This window comes from Oncorhynchus mykiss, chromosome 9, assembly GCF_057628025.1.
Source record: "Oncorhynchus mykiss isolate SJ-2025 chromosome 9, ASM5762802v1, whole genome shotgun sequence".
NCBI lineage: Eukaryota > Metazoa > Chordata > Actinopteri > Salmoniformes > Salmonidae > Oncorhynchus > Oncorhynchus mykiss.
In genome coordinates, this window is record NC_143030.1 from 44,790,917 (window position 1) to 44,811,831 (window position 20,915).

At 42.1% G+C, this 20,915-nt stretch overlaps 3 protein-coding genes across 3 annotated transcripts in view; 1 reads left to right on the top strand and 2 right to left on the bottom strand.

Annotated features, from left to right (window-relative positions):
- Positions 1 to 219: 219 nt before the first annotated feature.
- LOC110532053 (PRELI domain containing protein 3B) lies at positions 220 to 7,647 on the bottom strand. Its single transcript, XM_021615652.3, has 6 exons — positions 7,564 to 7,647; positions 4,822 to 4,990; positions 4,159 to 4,248; positions 2,654 to 2,724; positions 2,419 to 2,521; positions 220 to 2,282 (listed from the first exon to the last, which is right to left on the bottom strand). The coding sequence occupies exons 1-6, from the start codon at positions 7,593 to 7,595 to the stop codon at positions 2,166 to 2,168; spliced, it is 582 nt and encodes a 193-aa protein (XP_021471327.1). The 5' UTR covers positions 7,596 to 7,647; the 3' UTR covers positions 220 to 2,165.
- A 1,593-nt stretch (positions 7,648 to 9,240) lies between these two features.
- LOC110532054 (ATP synthase F(1) complex subunit epsilon, mitochondrial) lies at positions 9,241 to 10,744 on the top strand. The gene is made up of 3 exons (XM_021615653.3): positions 9,241 to 9,391; positions 9,734 to 9,858; positions 10,233 to 10,744. Coding segments are annotated over exons 1-3 (159 nt in total). The 5' UTR covers positions 9,241 to 9,359; the 3' UTR covers positions 10,235 to 10,744.
- The window catches only part of LOC110531168 (piezo-type mechanosensitive ion channel component 2), a 33,536-nt gene continuing 23,133 nt past the window's right edge, over positions 10,513 to 20,915 (bottom strand). Inside the window, exons 36-54 of the mRNA XM_090185796.1 lie at positions 20,746 to 20,912; positions 20,385 to 20,584; positions 20,003 to 20,164; positions 15,898 to 16,323; positions 15,470 to 15,728; positions 15,183 to 15,371; positions 14,894 to 15,095; positions 14,616 to 14,748; positions 14,260 to 14,407; positions 13,943 to 14,157; positions 13,682 to 13,840; positions 13,414 to 13,561; positions 13,035 to 13,223; positions 12,834 to 12,926; positions 12,575 to 12,744; positions 12,209 to 12,325; positions 11,911 to 11,990; positions 11,486 to 11,714; positions 10,513 to 11,292 (exon numbers count right to left, since the gene is read on the bottom strand). Of these exons, the coding sequence (XP_090041922.1) occupies positions 11,040 to 11,292; positions 11,486 to 11,714; positions 11,911 to 11,990; positions 12,209 to 12,325; positions 12,575 to 12,744; positions 12,834 to 12,926; positions 13,035 to 13,223; positions 13,414 to 13,561; positions 13,682 to 13,840; positions 13,943 to 14,157; positions 14,260 to 14,407; positions 14,616 to 14,748; positions 14,894 to 15,095; positions 15,183 to 15,371; positions 15,470 to 15,728; positions 15,898 to 16,323; positions 20,003 to 20,164; positions 20,385 to 20,584; positions 20,746 to 20,912 (3,539 nt within the window). The 3' untranslated portion in view covers positions 10,513 to 11,039. The remainder of the gene's footprint in view (positions 11,293 to 11,485; positions 11,715 to 11,910; positions 11,991 to 12,208; positions 12,326 to 12,574; positions 12,745 to 12,833; positions 12,927 to 13,034; positions 13,224 to 13,413; positions 13,562 to 13,681; positions 13,841 to 13,942; positions 14,158 to 14,259; positions 14,408 to 14,615; positions 14,749 to 14,893; positions 15,096 to 15,182; positions 15,372 to 15,469; positions 15,729 to 15,897; positions 16,324 to 20,002; positions 20,165 to 20,384; positions 20,585 to 20,745; positions 20,913 to 20,915) is intronic.

The following is a 20,915-nucleotide window of genomic DNA, read 5'->3' on the forward strand; positions in this document are numbered from 1 at the left end:
GTTAAAAGGAGATTGTGTTGGAATTGTGTGGGCGTACCAACAGAATGATATGGGTGTTTACGATCCTAAAAAAATATTCATGTGAGTAGACCACTGATTGGCCTAAGAAATTCCAGCCTTTAGCTATGGCCATGTAAGCGCAAAAATTAGCAGTATATCTATAAATACACAGTTTAAACTTTTAGTACTTGCCCACATGATCACATCTAAGACACCCTGTTCATGAAACAATAACATTTTATTGAGATCATTTCAGTGTTAAGTACTTCTGTTTGACATTCTCGGAATGTGTACTCATATATAGCCATTGTTTTCAAATGTTCCGCGCATGACACTTCATTCCTGAAACAAGTGACTGATATCTGGAGTGCCACTCAGACTTCACCCAACATCAATGCAACCCTGACACAAGTGGGACAACAGTAACAATAGTTTTTAAAGGGGAGTTTAACATCCCAAAGGGGAGTGTATCTGAATAGGCATATGTAGAACTGATTCTATGACGTAATAACGCTGCATTCATAACCAAGTGGGAAGGTGGTATTTACCAGATACGACTGGGAAAAATCCACTTGAAAACTGCCACAACTGGTAATTACTAGTGGGGAACTGTCATCCTCGAGCACCTTCTCCCACATGCTGACCTCTGACATTGCCTACTAAGGAAATTACCTCGATAACAGCATTTTCTTCCTTAAAATGCCACAAAATGTTTTTTTTAACACCAATTTGTTTATATGACAGATGTTAGTTTGTTGGCCATTAGCCAATCTGCGTTTCTCAAAGCATGTGAATGCATCCAACACATGACTTTACAATGGGTAATTACTACCGAACCCAGCAAATGTCACTGCTGGCGGGAGGAGACTGGTGAGATGAACCACTGCAGTAGGTTACACCACTAAGAGCTTATAAAAACACAAATACTGTCATATGCCACCAAATGAGGGGGAAGAAACAATCCTGGTAGGTTCAGGATCACAAATGTGATTTGTTTGTTTTACTCATACTATGATGACATTGTACAAAATGGGTTGTTCAAGACTGCAGAGTTAAAAACCAACAATCACTCCTGTCCAATGATCCCGAACATACCCCGTCGTAGTGGCCACCGTTAACATTCACTGACTACACCCAACACTACAGGGCCAATATTCATAAGGTTGTGGAAATCACATACTGTTGTAACTGTTGAGAACCATTTGGGAGAATTTAGCAAATATATCCACACTTCTGAACATAGTGAATACAATGGTGGTACTCTTGTTACTTGGTAATAATACGTGCAATAACAATGAGTTAAAGTAATTAAAATTCACGTTTTCATTACTGAATATCTAACAGTAACTTTACAACACCCCACCAAACAGACCCACAAACATAATTAGTTTCTCTTCTCAGTAAGTTAATTGTTCCCTGAAAATGACTACTAGCCTATTCATGGTTGTAAGTGCATGGCTGGCATAGGCAACATAGAATGATGTTCAATTGAAACTTCAAGTGCCAGAGAGGAAACCAGATCAGTGCAGAATAACAATAAGAGGGCAGGAGGAGAATAAATAAACCTGATGACCTGTAGGCACGGTGTGATTCAAAATGTTAGAAGACCAGAAATCCCATGAGCCTCGAATGCAACCCGGTTCAACCCTGTTTACTGCTGCGTTCATAACCAAGTGGGAAGTCAGAATATGCCACATACAACTTGGAAAAAGCCACCTGAAAGGCTGGTAATTACTAGTGGGAAACAATCCACATTAATTTATATAAATGTTGCATTTAATTGTTAATCTATTAATATGGCTTTTGAATACTATAATTTGTATGCAAACATGATAGCTTTACTTTTAGTTTAAGGTTTACGCAGCTTGTTTGCCATTAGGCTTTTCTCAAATTCAAAGCATGTGAATGCATCCAACTAGTATTTAAGACCTCACAACTGGTAAATTCCCACCTCCCATTTGGTTACGAACGCAGCATGCCATCATCAGCTTCACTGTGTACCCAACAGTGTGTAACCCTGCTTGTATGGGCAGTCCGCTGAGGGAAGGATGCGTTCTTGTGACAGCAAATGAGTGGGCCAATACAGGAGGTGGCTGTGCTGGCAGATTAGGGGGAGGTCTCCCTTTTCAGAGAAAATGTCTGAGTTCCATTGAGATGGCGGCTGATCATTTCTCTGCGACTGCAGCTGCCATGGGGATGCGGATTGTGGCCTGTGCCGTCGCTGCCAGCTCCTCGATCTCTGTGTTTAACCGCCTGATGACCCACTCCATCGCCTCTCGTCCCTGAACAAAATACCAAACACACATGGGGAAGTTATGGGCTGAACAAGGCCATATACATGGATGAGATTGTTTTATCTCATACTATTTCCATTCAAATATTCCATCCAGACTGCAGGTGTAAAGTGAGAGGACTTACCTTGCCTGCGTTTGCCGAGATGGTTTTGGCCATGAGCCCCTCCAGGTAACTGCTCAGACTAATTCCTTTCACAGAGATAAGTGCCTCTTGTGTCAGTATGGTCCTAAACACAAGAAGAAACAGAAGAAAAAAGTTTAGCTGTGAAAATCGAACCTATTTATTAATTTTGCTGTAATTAACCTTTAAAATCAACCCATAAAGAAAAGGTGTGTGTGTGTGTGTATCTAGCTCTTACTTTTCGGGATCCTGCGGATGCGGCCTGTATGTTAACTTCTCGTCCACAGATACTATGTTAGTACATGAAATCTGAAAGCAGAGGAAAGTGCATCAATGTCAGTTTACAGGGCTAAAGCTAGCTACAATATCCACAAATGTACACTGAACAAACAAATGCAACAGGTAAAGTGTTGGTCCCATTTCTCATGTGCTGAAATAAAAGATCCACAAGCTGTTCCACAAGCTGTTCCACAAGCACAAAAAGAGTATCCCTCAAATGTAAACAAATTTGCACACCACATCCTTGTTAGTGAGTATTTCTCATTTGCCAAAATCATCCATCCACCTGACAGGTGTGGCATATTATGAAACTGTTTAAACAGCATTATCAGGAATGTCCACCAGAGCTATTGCCAGAGAATTTAATGTTAATTTATCTACCATAAGCCACCAACATCGTTTTAGAGAATTTGGTAGTACGTCCAAATAGCCTCAACTGCAGACCACGCCAGCCCAGGACCTCCACATCCGGCTTCTTCAACTGCGGGGTAATCTTGAGACTAGTCACACGGACAGCTGATGAAACTGGGTTTACACAACTGAAAAATTTCAGCACAAACTGTCAAACCGTCTCAGGGAATCTCATCTGTGTGAACATCCTCACCAGGGTCTTGACCTGACTGAAGTTCGGCATCGTAACCGACCTCAGTGGGCAAATGCTCACCTTCGATGGCCACTGGTATGCTGGAGAAGTGTGCTCCTCACCTCTTGAATCCCGATTTCAACTGTACCGGGCAGACGTTGTGTATGGCGTTGTGTGGGCGAGTGGTTTGCTTATATCAACATTGTAAACAGAGTGCCCTATGGTGGCAGAGGGGTTATGGTATGGGCAGGCATAAGCTATGCAAACAATTGCCTTTTATCGATGGCAATTTGAATGCACAGAGATACCGTGACGAGATCCTGAGGCCCATTGTCATTGCATTCATCCACCGCCTCATGTTTCAGCCTGATACTGCACAGCCCCATATCGCAAGGATCTGTACACAATTCCTGGAAGTTGTAAATGTCCCAGTTCTTCCATGGCCTGCATACTCACCAGACATGTCACCCATTGAGCATATTTGTGATGCTCTGGATCGACATGTACAACAGCGTGTTCAAGTTCCTGCCAATATCCAGCAACTTGGCACAACCATTGAAGAGCGGGACAAGATTACACTGGCCACAATCAACAACCTAATCAACTTTATTCAAAGGAGATGTGTTGCGCTGCACGAGGTAAATGGGTCACACCAGATACGGACTGGTTTTCTGATCCACGCCACTACCTTTAAGATATGTGACCAACAGATGCATATGTGTATTCCCAGTCATGTGAAATCCATAGATTAGGGCCTAATAATTTAATTTCAATTGACTGATTTCCTTATATGAACTGTAACTCGGTAAAATCTTTGAAATTGTTGCATGTTGTGTTTATATTTTTGTTCAGTATACATCCGACAATAGGTTTGAACTCACATTTGTAGATTGCAGCTCAAAAGTCTTTTCCTTGGGGTCCACCACCGAATGTTCCTGGATGTATGTGTTGGTTCGTGTTATACCAATGAGCTGGGATAAAAATAAACATCAACATCACAGTCAGTGACATGTTTGACATCAATGACAAAAACAATACATCCTCAGATCTGTTGATTCACAAGTTAAGGTTTAAGAAACATTGACCCAATAACTTAATGCGGTCTTGATTACACCAACACCAGTCTGAACTGTCAAGCTGAGACAACCTTCAGTAAAAGGTCTAGCAGAGCTGAGGTCATGGCAGTGTGCAATCATGCAACTACCACAGAGCTGTACAGACAGCCAACTGTTCTGAGCATTACCCACTTCACTGGAATGAGCATCATTCAATATTTTGCCTAGTCTAACAGCAAGCCTACACATACTGACTAAGCCCCTGAAATAAACCTGACTGCTCCGATTGAATTTGTCAACATTAGTACACTCAACTTCTGATAAAAGCAATGGATTTGGATTGTTGCGTGTGCAGAAAAGTATATCAATATCTACAGCAGTGAGAAGAATATGTATCCTCATTGGGACTGGTGACCTGCAATGCACTCATCAGGATAATCATATCAGCGGCAATATTGGAGACAGGCATCCAGTGATCTGAGGACTTACAGTCTTGGCCAAGGAGGGCAGTCCCCATTCTGTGCTGAGCAGTCTGTTGCTGTATAGCCGGCCCTGTGTGTCCACATGTCTGTTCAACACATCCACCCCTACCACGCCAGGGTTCATTGGGTTGGGATACTTCTGCATTGCTGCCTTTGTCACAGTCTCCCACGGGTGGCTGTGTGGGGGGGAGAAAGACAAGACAGGAAATCAATATGACTGTAATACTATCATAATGTGTGCATTTCATAATCTTATCACGTGGACATCATGGCATGCGCCAAAATGAAATCATTTGAAAACCTGTCCTGACATTTATCTGACTAAACTTCACGGTGAAGGAGGTTTCTGATGAACTCCAATGACTGAGTGGAGCAGAGACCAGGCTTAGGGGAATTCAGCTCTGACTAGTGATTAGCCCAAGGTCAATACTTACATATTAAAAACATATTATGAAACATTTACCTTGTACCCATGTTTGTTCTCTGTAGTTGCATGCCTTTGTTTGCTATAATCCATACTTTATCCATAAACGTTAATCAAATTCAACCATCGACTTGTTCCTTGTTGAGATTCAAGTGACATGTGCATTTGCGCTGAGCAGTCATCTTCGAGCGAAAGCAATGAACAAACCGCCAATGGTTGTATTTGTTTAATGTTTATTTAAAAAGTAAGGATTTCAGCAATCAAACAGACACGGAACTACAGAGGACAAACATACAAGGTAAGCGTTTCAGAATTAACTTTTTTTTTTATTTTTTTTTTTTAAGTATTGACCTTGGGCGAATCGATGTAGTTGGAGCTGAATTCCACAAAGCTCCACTCCATTGGTGGAATTAATCAGAAACTTCCGTCACCATGGAGTAGTTTAGCCAGCTAGACATTATACTGTGGGACATGGATTTTGAAATATTCATTATGGGTTCAGTAATACAAGTAAATGTACTTGGTTTGACCTTGACCATGTATCCTTTTTAATGTACAATTGCAGCTTTGTTTACAAATCGCATGCTAGGTTTCCATCTAATTGGCGACATGATTTATGCAAATATTCTAAAATGTGCATTTACCCACCAGAGATGAGTGTCCATCAAATTGACTTGATGTAGATAAAAAGCTGTGCGTGATGACGTAGTGCAAATACACATATGTTTTGCAGTTAAATTCCCATGTACAGAATAAAAAAACAAGTTAAATGGGCTTTGCATTTTCAACTCTATTGATGGTTCTCACAACAAAATAATGGTGTTATATAGCGAGTGTTGGTATTAGCAGGTGCACTATAGCCAACAGGTTGCAGATGTAGGCTGGCCTACCCCCACTCTATTATGAGATAATGGACTAAAGAGCAAGATTATTTTTATTTGTCAAACAGGCAGCCAAGCATCGATGATCATGTCACCAGAATAAGACCCACAATATTTATTGTAAAGGAGCATCAATTGAGCTCAACATCTGGCACTTTTTCAAACCTGTGAAGTTCTTCCTAACTTATTTTAACTGCATGCTTTCCCGACTAGTCGTTGTGGGAGGAGCACACATCGTCGCGTGACTCCAAGTTCTTCGATATTATATCAATATTTCTCACAATTAATTTTAAAGATACGGTAGACAAGGTGGGATCTCTTTGTATTTTGTCAACATTTGGAAAGTATACAGACAAAATGTTACAATCAGTCCAGTAATAAAAAATATAAAAAAAGACATGTACTTGACTCGCATAAAATGGTGGGATGGAAACCTGGTTAGAGGTATAAAATCCCCAGAGTATTAAACCCTGGTTATTGGGACATAAGAACCATGATCCCACCATTGTGCCTCCAGTACAGTAGGTAGCTAGCTGGAATAGAACGCCCTTTATTCGAGTCTCAGAGTGAATACCTGTCTTTTTTTAAACATTTAACAGCAGCCAAAGTGAAATGGTATGGCCTTTAACTGCCCCCTTACGATGAAATCGGGGAAGCGACAGTGGATCCGTCCGTTAATCACGCGTTCTCAGACAGCACTGGGACGATTGAGGAAACTTGTGTGAACACAATTACACCGATTGGCCCAAGGTGGGAGCTAGTAATTAACTTAAATGTGTTAGTGTGACTCTCTCAATTGGCCCGAGGGGTTACGCCATGTTTACTGTTGCCATATTTTAGCTTGTTGGCTTGGACTGTTGCCCTTCTTATTATACCTCAGTGACCGTTACGTAATGAGAGAAACACCTTTAACGCCATTTCTATACAGCTACGACCGGAAGTGACTTTTTCCATGGCAGGTTACGAGAACATAATAAATTCGCAAGTTCGACCACTGCTGGATACTTCGACTGGAATGCATTGACATAGTTAATTAGCTACTTGTAATGTGGCTAACTAGCAGCGTTAGCTAACTAGCTAGTATTATTTGGTTAGTTAAATACTGTTTAGTAACGTTAATATAATTATGGCTGCCTGTTTTCTCGATAGCCATTCGTAGAACAATAGCTAGCAATAACAATGGACAGAGTTTGATGTGTTGGCTAGCCGAGTAGCTTGTTAGCCAGCTAGCTACAACGTTAGATGCTCTACCTAAACACTCACTAATTTGGCAGAAGGCTAGCGTTAGCTGGCTAAAGTCAAAGAGCTAACGTTGGCCGGTTGGGAACCTAGCTACCACTACCAGCGCTAGCATGCTACAAACTTAAATAAGCTAGCAAGATAACGTAATATCAAACGTATTTAAAATACGCACTTTATAAATCCTTATTAATAATTTACTCACTTGAATATGTGTTCGGAGGTCCAGATCTTCATGTTTTAGACCGTTTTGTCAGGGCTTGCGAGTCGGCCACTTACGACAGCTTGACCTCAGCTGTGAAGGAAACGACGTTGCCCACTAGTGGAAAAATTATGGTCCGTCCCCCTCCACCCACTTCTATAAAAAAAAAAGATCAACCAATCAGAGAAAAACATGACCGAGTACACTGCACTGAAATTTTTCTGACGCGTATTTTTGAGTAAGAATTTATCTCGTACATATCTCCTTACATAACGTGAAAGGCTGTGCCTACCAAATTTAACGGGCTGTCAATCGCAAACCACAGACAATGTCCCGCCCCCAGGAAGCGAGTCAAGAGAAGATTGCGGAGAGAAGGCACATATAGAACAGTGGGTTAGTTATACAAATCTTTGGAGAATGTTGAGACACAGATAGAACAATGAGCTAGAACAATGGGTTAGTTTTATATATATATATATATATATATATATATAAAAATTGGTTAAGAGATATTAAAGAAAGGAGGATATAGGGATCCCATTGGTCAATGAATGGAGGAATGTATAGCACCCCATCCAGCAGACTGTCGACCAATCGCGTTCACGTTGTCATGCTGCGTGACGCGGTTGCTAAACTAATCCTCACGAAATGCCTTCTCAAAGGCAGGGTGTATATTCGAGAAACCTGCCTATTTTCTTCGAAAGTACATAATATCGCGATTCCAAAGCTATATGATATTACAGAAAACAAGCTAATTATCTGACGTCTCTGAAAGGATGTGTAATGTTGTACTTCTTGTTGACGAAAGTCTTCGTTGATGTTTAACTGCGGTTGGCATCCAATATGTTGCATTACCGCCCCCAATTTAGATCCATTACACGTTGTGATACAAAATGGGAAAGGGGAACCCACTGTTCCTAGGCTGTCATTGTAAATAAGAATTTGTTCTTAACGGATTTGCCTAGTTAAATAAAGGTTAAATACATTTTTTAAAAGTATTGAATACATTGCAAGGTGAGGGGTTTTCACAACAGTAGCCGGGCTTTAAAAAGTATATTGTCCTGCTAATAGGAAACATTTGCATGATGGGCTACATTCTTTATTGTAACCACAATGTCACACATAATTTGCATCTACCTTTCCAATTACTTTTAGAGTTTGGGATGTACAAATGTGGGCTTTTAATTATTAGTTACATTGTTTTAGTTCGAACGTGCAGACTTTTTTTCTTTAAATTATTGTTTTAAAGTTGGATGCTAAATATTTGACCAGTTGCAATTGTAAGTAGGCCTAATACAATTAAAATAAAATCTACTTATATTAGGCTGTTAAGCCTCATAGCCTACCTCAGCCAGTTAAGTTATTTTGTATAGGTCTAGGCTCCATCTCCATCTGTTGGTGTGCAACACTTGCATAACAAGTTAGCTATATTTTCAGCACCAGCCACTATTCACCTGATTACGCTGCGGTTGCCACCATTGATGGGGTAGGAGTGGTAAACACTGTTGAAGTGTATAATTGTAATACAATTGTAATACATACAGTTGAAGTCGGAAGTTTGTAGTAAGTTTGTTTTTAACTGACTTGCCTAGTTAAATAAAGTTTCAATAAAAAAAGACAATAATTTAATGTAGGTTGGCCGTGAATGGCATCACACACCAGTACAGTAGGTGGCGGTATATGCACTTAAAATTCGGATGCGATCCGCCAACCAAATCCCCAAAAAGAAGACGGGTCCACGCTAACGACGTCATCACGCACATTTCCGAGTTGTCCTTGAACGAAACATCGCTGGCAAAATGGTTGCATACTGGAGACAAGCTGGCCTTAGGTAAATGTATTGTATATTTAACACAATATTACATTTTGCTTGTATTCTGATTGTAAGGTGATGCACTTAAATTATGTAGTTACTAAATTGCATATTTGCTTGAGAGCTCTGGTGTGATGGATATGACTATCCGGCTAGCCGGAATGCTAACACGTTCAATGAACTTGACAAGCTAACTAACGTGTTTCCCGTGAGTTATATAAATTGTCGTAATTGGTGTGGTACCACTCTTTTTGTTATACGTATCATCGTGCTTTAAGAACACATGACAATTAATTTAGTATCATTCAAATGCTAGCCTCGGCATGTTGGCTAAAGTGTGATTATCTGTGTCCTCTGCAGCTACATTCGCTTCTCTGCGATCTGCGCAAGTGCAGTGCGTGCGGCACTGAAACCCCAGTTCAAAGTCGAGGCACTGAAGGTTGCCGAGTCCAGCGTCAAAGTCTACGTACCAAAGGCTGTAGCATGTAAGTGTTGAAAAGACAAATCAGAAATCACTACAGTATTGGGGATAAGAGGTGGGGATGCTGGACCTCAATTCATCTACCACCCACTAACCATCACACCATATTGCCTCATCTGCTCTTGCTATCACACCTGATGTTTTTTTTGTACTTACTGCAGCTGCCAAGTAAGCATGTCAAGTATTTGTCATTACCATAGACGTAGAACACTACAGAACTGCAGATTAACAACACACCTTAATGCCCATAGTGGGACAATATCAGCTCTATATCAGATTGTCTATGATCATTACTCTGATAATCTGTAGTTCTCAACAAATAGCTAGCTACCATCACTAGTTTAAGATCAGTTTAACTTGACACACTTTATCTTGCAGGATCTGAGTACGTCATCATGTAATGGATGTTCTTCGGGACCAAGAGGATTTGTCATTGTCCCGGCCAACATATCTTTGTGATGGATGACAACGCAAGGGTTACATCTAGATTTGTCGAGAGATGGAAAACTTAACATAATTGATTTTTTCCCCTTTAATTTGTAATTAAGAAAATGAAATAAAACTCCCATCTAAAAATAATTGTCTGCTAGATTAACTCATGCTTTATCTGGCAATATTAACTGTGAACACATGTAAAAGTAGGCTAAAAGCTTTGAACTTGGCCTTGTAGTTTAAATATTTTATTCATTGAATTAAATACTGTACATGAACTACAGTGTGAAATGAGAATGAATACTTTTAGATGAGCTTTTCAGTGGAATGAAACGGGGTCGTGTTCAGAATGTTGAGAGAGAAGCAGGTCTGTTCTACATAATGTATTTCTATCAGCTTTATACAAAACATATGATGTTGCAACTAAACTTAAATTAAATTGTTTAACATTTGGAACACTTCTGATTGGCCTATGGTCTTCCGTTGTAAAATCATCAAGTCACTGAAAAATGCATGCATTGTAGTACAATCAAAAGTGCAACTCCAGGGGTGTATTCATTACATCTTGCAATGGAAGCTGTTTGGTTCTTAAACGAAACAGGGAGGGACCTACCTGAATTTGTCCAATAGAAACCAGTTTGTTACACAACTTTTGAGTGAACGGTTTCTGTTGCAAAATCGGCATGATGAATACACCCCAGATAAGAACCAAAAGCCAAATCGTCCTCTTCATAACAAATGTCATCATGCTCTCTAGTCGCTCTTCTCTCTGGTAATCTTGATCATGGTCTCCGGTGAGCGATACAGGAAGATGAGCTTCTCAAACAGTGTTTCCTCCAGCTCCATCTCGCCAGTCTCTCGCACAACAAAGATGTCCGTGCAGAGCTTCAACACCCGATCCACACACGGCAGCTCCTCAAACATAATTGAGCGGGATATCCCATTGAAGAATTCCCTGACAAACTTCCCGACGACCAGCACCACAGACATGTACAGGCCCACGATTCTGCCGTAGCAAGGTGGAATCAGGTTGAAGGTCGAGGCCAGGCAAGCAACATTATCATATGGGATTCCATGGAAAAGGGCAGAAAGATACTTTATTTAGCAGTGAGAACAAATCAACAAGTTAAAGGGATATTCCTCTCAAAATGTAAATGGCTCCTGGGGAAGCATTGCATGGGTTTTGTTTTTTAACCTACCCCTGTCCCGCAAGAGCATCCAGGCTGGGGGGACTGACTTTGTCGTTGAACACCACTATCTCAATTTTGTGGCAGCTGCTCTGGATGTGCCCCTTTCCAGGAGTGCATTCCTGCACTATCCACCACTGACCCCCCTCTGCACTTCCGTTGTCTTCTGCGCGCTGTAGTTTGATAGACAGGGGCAAGAAGAAGGCAAAAGTCTGCAGGTCCTCAGGCCGATCCGAGTGTTCTGCGGTGTTAGATGGGACAGGGAAGATTTGAATCAAACGAGAAGCAGAGACCATGACATTTTTAAGATCCCATAGTAATACACGCATCTGCGTTTGTTATGTTGATGTTCTATACCAGGGGTATTGAACTCTTACCATAAGAGGTCCAAAGTTGAGTTTGAGGGTCCTATACAGTAGTTGAATAGTGTCACTAACCTACTTTCAGACGGGTGGCCATATTGGACACAGGTCCTCCGGAACCTCTGAGGAACTTGGGCAGGAGAGACTCAATGATCCTATCAGAGAGAATGAATGAGAGTTGTTGAGCATATCGACACCAATATATAATAACCGTTGTGATCGTCTCTTTTATAGTTGGGGTTATTCTGAATGTAATAAGTTCCTTTACATCTAGCTTTCAGAGTTAAGGTTATGTTATTGATGTAATGTTGACTGTGGCTGTGAATTCCAATAACATTTGATGATATAGTGAGAGTGCTGTGATGAGACTCACACAGAGTCACTGCGTGTCCCTTTGAGCATCTGAACGATCTGATCCCTCAGGGTCCGGTCCTCATACTTCACAGTGTGTTCCCCCATGGTCTCCACGTTCATCGACAGAGACGCATTCCTTGGGAGGAGGGGCACATGTACAAACTCAGTGATATCACAACCACTCACTCACTGGTTACGTCTAGTTGTTTATGGCTGTATCATATGGTGTATGTTTATTTCACCAATCATACGGTCTTGGCAGTTACACAAAGTCAAAAAAAAGACAGTCCTTGAGCCTCAACGGTGTTACACCCTGTTCATGTATAACCAACCCAGAGCCCTATCCAACGCTTGTTCGTAGCTGGTCCTGCTACACTGCATGTACCTGAGTAGTACCCATCGCAGGGTGATGTAGATATGGGTGGAGTTGCTGAGTTCATGGATCATAGCGTCACGGCTGGCAGGGCTGATGCTCCACAGCAGACTGGCATCACTCTTGATCTTTGCAATGACAATGTCCTCAGCCATGTAGTTCCCAAGGAACTGCATAGCTGACTAGGGGAGAATGAGAGAGGTAGAGAGAGAGGAGTACGTCAGAGGTCCTCAAACTTGCAACTTGTTGTAGCGAGATGGAGAACACTTACTGGGTGAGTGGCATAGAGGTTGTTGAGCCGGTTGAGGCCTGCAACTGAGTATGGCACCAGGTTCTGCTCCTGGGCGCTCATTGTGAACATTGGCTGTGAGAAACACACACAGAAAACCACACCAGCATTAACAGTTTCACAGAAGAAGAAAAAACATCACAGAAAACAGAGCGATTGTGAGCTGATGGGGCCATCGCAAACCTCATATCCTGCTATGCTGAGCTGAATAGAGACATCTAGAGGCTGATTGGTCACTCCAGCCACTGACTTGACCAATGACATGAAGAGGAGGGGGAACCAGATGACACTGATGAGGAAGAATATGATGAAGCCACCCATTCCATACTTCACCACCATTTTCTTCTTCTGCCCTGGGATGTGTGGGTATTTCTGTACAAATTCATAGTTCAACACAATTTCAAATCAGTTCAAGTTGAACACAATTATTCTTGATACAAGAATACTTAGTATACTCTAGTGTTCATAGACATCAAACGAAGACAGACAAACAATTCTATAGTGATTCAGTTGGGAACTGTCAACTGCTACCAGCCTATTGGCAGTTCGGCATCCCAGTTACCTTCTCCGACTCCCTCCAGCACTTGAGTATGAAGATGTTGGCATAAATGTCCTCGACACAGATCCAGCTGCCCAGGCTGAGGGTGGTGTCGGTCCAGACCCAGTCCATCACGGCACGCAGCTCTATGAGGAACGGAACCAGGCGAAACCTGAGGAGGAGACATGGACAACCCAATGCACTGGTATTATGGATTATCTAAGACCCTTACAAGGAAGTGGATGGCTTTTCAACTTGCCTTTGCTTATCTATCATAGAGCATCGACTGTACCCTTGAAAAAGGAATAGGTTGAGGTAGTTGTAGTTCTTGGTCAGGAAGTTTCCCAGCACACAATTTGGGTAGCCACACTTGATCTGGTAGGCGGAGAGGCCAAAGTAGATGCACTTCACAAAGTACCACAACTGTGCCACCTGGTTCATGTTGAACCTCCTAGAACACAAGAGAATGACAATGAAAAAGGTAAATAAGCTCCTTTTTTTATTTTTTTATTATTGCATGTCTATTTACACAGTAGTAAACATGAACTCTGACCTCTCAGTCACCCCAGGGAGTATGAAAAACATCCAAAAGTGGATACCAAACACCAGCACCACTTGGAAGACACATTTTCCCATTAGGGTTTTGCGGAGGTACAGAGCGCGGTCCACTATCATGGTGCCAAACTGGATGAGCAGCATGACCAGGAAGGCCGATGGGACCTGGTCCTCCCCAAGAGCATCTGTGATGTCAGCACCAGCACTGTGTTTCTGTTCCGACACACAAAAAAAGAAAACAGTGAAAGAAATCCACTAGAAACAAATAGGCCTAATAGCTTTCCACATTTTTTTTTGACTCAAACAGGCACTTACCCCAAACGCCCAGTATCCAAATATGATGACAATGAAGTTGACCACGTCAATCAGAAACATGAGAGCGTAGACGTCACACACCGGGCTGCACTCTGGGTGAATTATGTCATAGAAGAACTGCCTGATGGGTAGGTATATATGCAGGGCACTGCGAAGACAAAAGACGACCATGGCTGAAAATATTCTTTCATTTTTAAACCAAAAAATCGTCACTTAAAGATGCATTCATGTCCAGTCAAAAGTGCTGCCGCCTGAACTTGTTTTTAAACTGCCATTTATCACTGGAGATGTGTAATTAAAGTATCAGAACACACCGACAACACATATCAGTACATGATAGTGCACTAAATGCTCACACTTCAATGATAGCAGCTTTAGCCTCCAGCATCCTTTCTCTAATCAGCTTTTTGATGCTCTCCTTCCTGGTCAGGGGAACTTTATTGTGGTGCCTCTTCTTCTTGGAGTGGCGCTTTGTGAGCCGCATATCACCTGCAAGAATATCCCATCCACATCAAGAGACGGTCGTAGTTTCAGGTTGGGTAACGTTTCACATCTGTCACCATTTCAACTTCAGTACGCTTTCAAACAAACGAGATGTTTTCAGCACTATGCTTATGCTGCTGAATGTATGTACCGTTTGTCTCAGTGGAGTTGGCTTTTCCACATCTGCAAAACAAGGACGCAGTCGAGGCCTGGAGAGGGAGGCAGGGCAGTCTTCGCTTCGGCTCGTCCCCTTTTTTTTCTCCTCCACTCATCTTAATCTTCTCCGTCTTCTTCTTTAACTTCTTGAAGAAGTCTGGCATCTCCACCTCTTTGTTATCCCAAAGACCGTGGCACTACGGAGAGAAGAAGAACGTTTTGAGAAGTTGTGCTTTAGTATACCCTGTATGATGTAACACAGAAACCACCATTCCCGCCAGTACCTTCAGAATGGAGCGATGGAAGAACAGAGCCAGCATTTGTATCAAGTCAAAGAGAACATAGCCATATTTCTTCTCTACCCCAATGATGTTGGGCAGAGCAAAGGGCCGGTCTGCATTGATGCCTCGGTAGACCGAGGTGGTCCAGGGGAAAAAGCCAAACTGGAAAAAATACTTGACCACCACAATCAGCTGGAAGAGATAGGAATCATCAATCAACCCTCCATCTAACCAATCAACCAACCAGCCAATCAACATGTCTCTCCGTTGGGGGTGCCTGCTGTGCCTACCTCTGTGTAGATGATGGCAGTCATCCAGAAGCGCTTGGTTGGGCGAGGCACAGACAGCATGGCCCAGAGGAAGATGAGGATAGGCAGGATCAGGCTGAGCAGGGAGGCAGACACCATGTGGTTCAGGATGATCACAAAGTAGCACAGCATCTCTGACTTCGACACCATGGTGTTGTACAGGGCAAACACCAGTCTCAGGTGCCTCGGGAGAGACTGGAAAAACTTATCAGACTCTTCAATTTCATCGTCTTCAAACATGCTGCAATAGAGGGCAAAAGCAGTATGTGAGTATCCTGAAGTGTAAATTAAATATGTGATACTCAACTTTAATTTACTACGAGGTAATGTGACACAACTGAGTGGTTCCACTTGACTATACCACAATTGTAACCAGAAAAACCACAAAGTCCCAATCTCCCATGACTGACTTGTTGAGCAGCAGCTCACTAGCCGTGAGGTTCCTGGTCTCACTCAGAGGCCGGGGGGAGTCTGGGAAATCGTCGCACTTCTCATTACACTCCAGATAGTCCAGGGAGATAAATCCCGAAAACATCACAGCTTTTTCCCTCTCTTCCTCTTCTTCCTCCCTCCATTCCTCTTTCTCCATTCTATACTCCTCCTCCGCTGTAGACTCCCCCTCCTTTTTACATGCATCCTCTCCTTCACGGTCCTCCTTATCAGGAACAGTATCATCATGGCTGCTGAAAATTTTAATTATAGAAAGTAATAAGATGGAGTCAAAGACATTATTAAGATAGAAGAGTTTATAGAGGTGTATAGAGAGTGAGTAAATATGAAACAATATATACAGTAAGTCTGGTATACAGAGTAGAGAAAAACCATAAGTGCCTAAGTGAAGTCACCACTTAGATAATTCATTTGATGACACAGTAGTAGCAATACAAGGATATTGCAAGGCAGGATCTATAGAAAGACAGGAATACTTATGGGGGAGTTGTTGCTGTATATATTCAGAACCATATCCCTGTAATGCTTAGAGAAGATCTTATGTCAAGTGTTATTGAGGTGTTGTGGTTGCAGGTTCACTTGGCACATCTGGGGCCTTTTCTTTTGGGGTGTTGCTATAGGCCACCAAGTGCTAACAATCAGTATTGAAATAATATGTGTGAAATGCTTAATAGTGTATGTGATGTAAACAGAGAGGTCTACTTTCTTGGGAACCTGAATATTGACTGGTTTTTATCCAGCTGTCTGCTCAAGAGGAAGCTTATCACTGTAACCAGTGCCTGTAATCTGGTTCAGGTTATTAATCAACCTACCAGGGTGTTTACAAACACTACAGGAACAGGATCATCCACATGTATTGATCCCAGTTTTGCTAATACTGTATAACTTTGTTCTGAAGCTGTATTACTACCCATTGGATGCAGTGATCGCAATATTGTGGCTACATCCTGTTAGAACTGTTAAGGCTCCATGGGTTGATGAGGAATTAAAAAACTGTATGGTTGAAAGAGACGGGGCAAAAGGCGTGGCTAATAAGTCTGGCAGCACATCTGACTGGCTGACTTACAGCAGGTTGAGTAATTATGTGACTAAACTCAACAAAAAGAAGAAGAAACTGTATTATGAAGCCAAGATCAATGATGTAAAGAATGATGGGAAAAAAACTGGAGTACTTTAACTGAAATGATGGGCAGAAAGATGGCTTATTAGTCACAAAACCATTTGATGTTGCCAATTATTTGAATGATTATTTAACTGGCACCCAAGTGGCACAGCGGTCTAAGGCACTGCATCTCAGTGCTAGAGGTGCCACTACAGACCCTGGTTTGATTCCAGGCTGTATCCCAACCGACCGTGATTGGGAGTCCCATAGGGCAGCGCACAATTGGCCCAGCTTTGTCCGGGTTGGGCCGGGGTAGACCGTCATTGTAAATAAGAATTTGTTCTTAACTGACTTGCCTAGTTAAATAAAGGTAAAATGTGGGCAAACTGTGCAGGAAATGCAAACAATGAACAGTCAGCCATCGTTCTTATGCATAAAAAAGTTGAAAACTGTTTGTGTGGGAGAGGTGAAAAGTATTATTATCGATCAATAATGACAAACCTCCTGGCATTGACAACTTAGATAGAAAGCTACTGAGGATGGCAGCTGACTCTATAGCCACTCCTATACAGCGAGGGAAAAAAGTATTCGATCCCCTGCTGATTTTGTACGTTTGCCGACTGACAAAGAAATGATCAGTCTATAATTTTAATGGTAGGTTTATTTGAACAGTGTGAGACAGAATAACAACAAAAAAATCCAGAAAAACGCATGTCAAAAATGTTATAAATTGATTTGCATTTTAATGAGGGAAATAAGTATTTGACCCCCTCTCAATCAGAAAGATTTCTGGCTCCCAGGTGTCTTTTATACAGGTAATGAGCTGAGATTAGGAGCACACTCTTAAAGGGAGTGCTCCTAATCTCAATTTGTTACCTGTATAAAAGACACCTGTCCACAGAAGCAATCAATCAATCAGATTCCAAACTCTCCACCATGGCCAAGACCAAAGAGCTTTCCAAGGATGTCAGGGACAAGATTGTAGACCTACAAGGCTGGAATGGGCTACAAGACCATCGCCAAGCAGCTTGGTGAGAAGGTGACAACAGTTGGTGTGATTATTCGCAAATGGAAGAAACACAAAAGAACTGTCAATCTCCCTCGGCCTGGGGCTCCATGCAAGATCTCACCTCGTGGAGTTGCAATGATCATGAGAACGGTGAGGAATCAGCCCAGAACTACATGGGAGGATCTTGTCAATGATCTCAAGGCAGCTGGGACTATAGTCACCAAGAAAACAATTGGTAACACACTACTCCGTGAAGGACGATGGTGGCAGGTGTGCGTAATGATTAGACAACTGCCGACAAAGCGCCAGAGAGGAGGAGCGGGAGTAGACATGACACTAATGAAGTCACTGAAACCCTTAAAGAATTGCAGTCTGTTTTTGGAATGGGTGGCCAGTAATAAACTGGTCCAGAACATCTCTAAAACTTAGAGCATTGTATTTGGTACAAATCATTCCCTAAGTTCTAGACCTCAGGTGAATCTGGTAATGAATGGTGTGGCTGTTGAACAAGTTGAGGAGACTAAATTACTTGGTGTTACCTTAGATTGTAAACTGTCATGGTCAAAACATATAGATTCAATGGTTGTAAAGATGGGGAGGTCTGTCCATAACAAAGAGTTGGTTGTAAAGATGGGGAGGTCTGTCTGTAATAAAGAGATGCTCTGCTTTTTTGGCACCCCACTCCACAAATCAAGTCCTGCAGGCTCTAGTTGTATCTTATCTTGATACAGTCATTTGGTCAAGTGCTGTAAAGAAATATCTAGAAAATGCCAGTCTCTCTTGGCTCTCTTCATTGTATTAAAACTGTGCATGCCAGTCTCTCTTGGCTCTCTTCATTGTATTAAAACTATGCATGCCAGTCTCTTGGCTCTCTTCATTGTATTAAAACTATGCATGCCAGTCTCTCTTGGCTCTCTTCATTGTATTAAAACTGTGCATGCCAGTCTCTCTTGGCTCTCTTCATTGTATTAAAACTATGCATGCCAGTCTCTCTTGGCTCTCTTCATTGTATTAAAACTATGCATGCCAGTCTCTCTTGGCTCTCTTCGTTGTATTAAAACTATGCATGCCAGTCTCTCTTGGCTCTTCATTGTATTAAAACTATGCATGCCAGTCTCTCTTGGCTCTCTTCATTGTATTAAAACTATGCATGCCAGTCTCTCTTGGCTCTCTTCATTGTATTAAAACTATGCATGCCAGTCTCTTGGCTCTCTTCGTTGTATTAAAACTATGCATGCCAGTCTCTCTTGGCTCTCTTCGTTGTATTAAAACTATGCATGCCAGTCTCTCTTGGCTCTCTTCATTGTATTAAAACTATGCATGCCAGTCTCTCTTGGCTCTCTTCATTGTATTAAAACTATGCATGCCAGTCTCTCTTGGCTCTCTTCGTTGTATTAAAACTATGCATGCCAGTCTCTCTTGGCTAAGAGTTGAGGAAAAACTAATTATGTCACTTATTGTTTTTATAAGAAACATTAATGTGTTGGAAATTGCTAGTTGTTTGCATAGTCAACTTACACACAGCACTGACACACACACAATTACTCCACCAGACATGCCACCAGGGGTCTTTTCACAGTCCCTGGGTCCAGAACAAATTCCAGGAAACGTACAGTATTATACAGAGCCATGAGTGCATGGAACTCCCTTCCATCTAATATAGCGCAAGTGAACAACAAACCTGTTTTTAAAAACAAATAGACCAACACCACATGGGCACAACGCCTCTCCACCATGTGACCTACTTGTTGTGTGTATGTACTGACGTGTATGTGTAACTGATAGATGCACACACACACACGACATGTTAATGCTTTTAAATGTAGATAAATTGTAAATTATTTTGTCTGTAATGATTTTTTCGTTATGTGTTGGACCACAGTAAGACTAGCCGTCGACCATTGGCGCCGGATAATGGGGATCTTAATAAATAAAACAACAACAAAAACATCACCTTGGTGGAGGGACTTCGCTGTCAAATGAGCCAAGGTCCAGGTTGGCAGTTTTCAGTAGTTTCCGTCTGAGTTGCTCGGCAGTTGGCTGGAGTAGAGGAGGGTCATCCAGCTCATCCAGAGTGGGCTGTCGAGACCCCAGCAGGGTCTCGTCGGTCACGCAGCTAAGACATGACGACAGGGAAACATGGTGGCCATCCTATTCTTACGAGGCCATTTAGAAATCCTCCATATAGGAGGTTATAATGCAGAATAACATAGTAATAGAAAATACTACTCCATCATTCATTCAAAAGTAATCCGTTCTGTATAACACATGACGTCTACGTACGGAATAGAAACAAATTCACTAATCATGACTATAGGTGTTACATCAATGCAGACCTGGACAAGCTGCTACCCCAGGAGATTTTGGAATGGGTGTGTTTCAGCTTTGAGTAACCTCGCGGTGATGAGGGTACAGGTGGTGGGGAGGAGATGGGGAGAACTATGTCATCTTGGTCTTCCAGCGAGGCCAGAGTGCTCTGCCTAGACATCCAGTTCTCATAGAAGCGCGTCACGCTCTCCTGTGACACTTCTTTCCCCTGTCGAAGGCACAGGGGAAAAGATACAAGTAAAAGACTATCCTCACTGCAGGCAGGACATCATTAAAACAGAGTTCAATTGAGGGAAGTCAAATGGAAGTATCCCCTGCAATACACAAAAAGCATCTTGGAGAGTTAGAGTGGATGAATGTTTCACACACCTTTTTCTGTTGCTGGCCGAGAAGAGCCCTCTCAAAACGCAGCACTTTGGTGATGTCCTGGTTATCTTTGCAGAAAGAGTTAAGGCCCTCAGTGACGTCATCCAAAAGGGAGAGGATAAACACCCATAGAAACTTGAGTGAGTAGATGATCCTCTGAAATAGGTTATCTG

Excerpts from the sequence above, each read along its gene's own strand:
- LOC110532053 (XM_021615652.3), bottom strand. The coding sequence starts at position 7,595 with ATGAAGATCTGGACCTCCGAACACATATTCAA. Across the intron at positions 4,991-7,563 it reads ACCTCCGAACACATATTCAA|CCACCCGTGGGAGACTGTGA; the intron begins GTGAGTAAATTA and ends CCCCCCACACAG. Across the intron at positions 2,283-2,418 it reads TCTCGGCAAACGCAGGCAAG|GGACGAGAGGCGATGGAGTG; the intron begins GTAAGTCCTCTC and ends TATTTTGTTCAG.
- LOC110532054 (XM_021615653.3), top strand. The coding sequence starts at position 9,360 with ATGGTTGCATACTGGAGACAAGCTGGCCTTAG. Across the intron at positions 9,392-9,733 it reads TGGAGACAAGCTGGCCTTAG|CTACATTCGCTTCTCTGCGA; the intron begins GTAAATGTATTG and ends TGTCCTCTGCAG.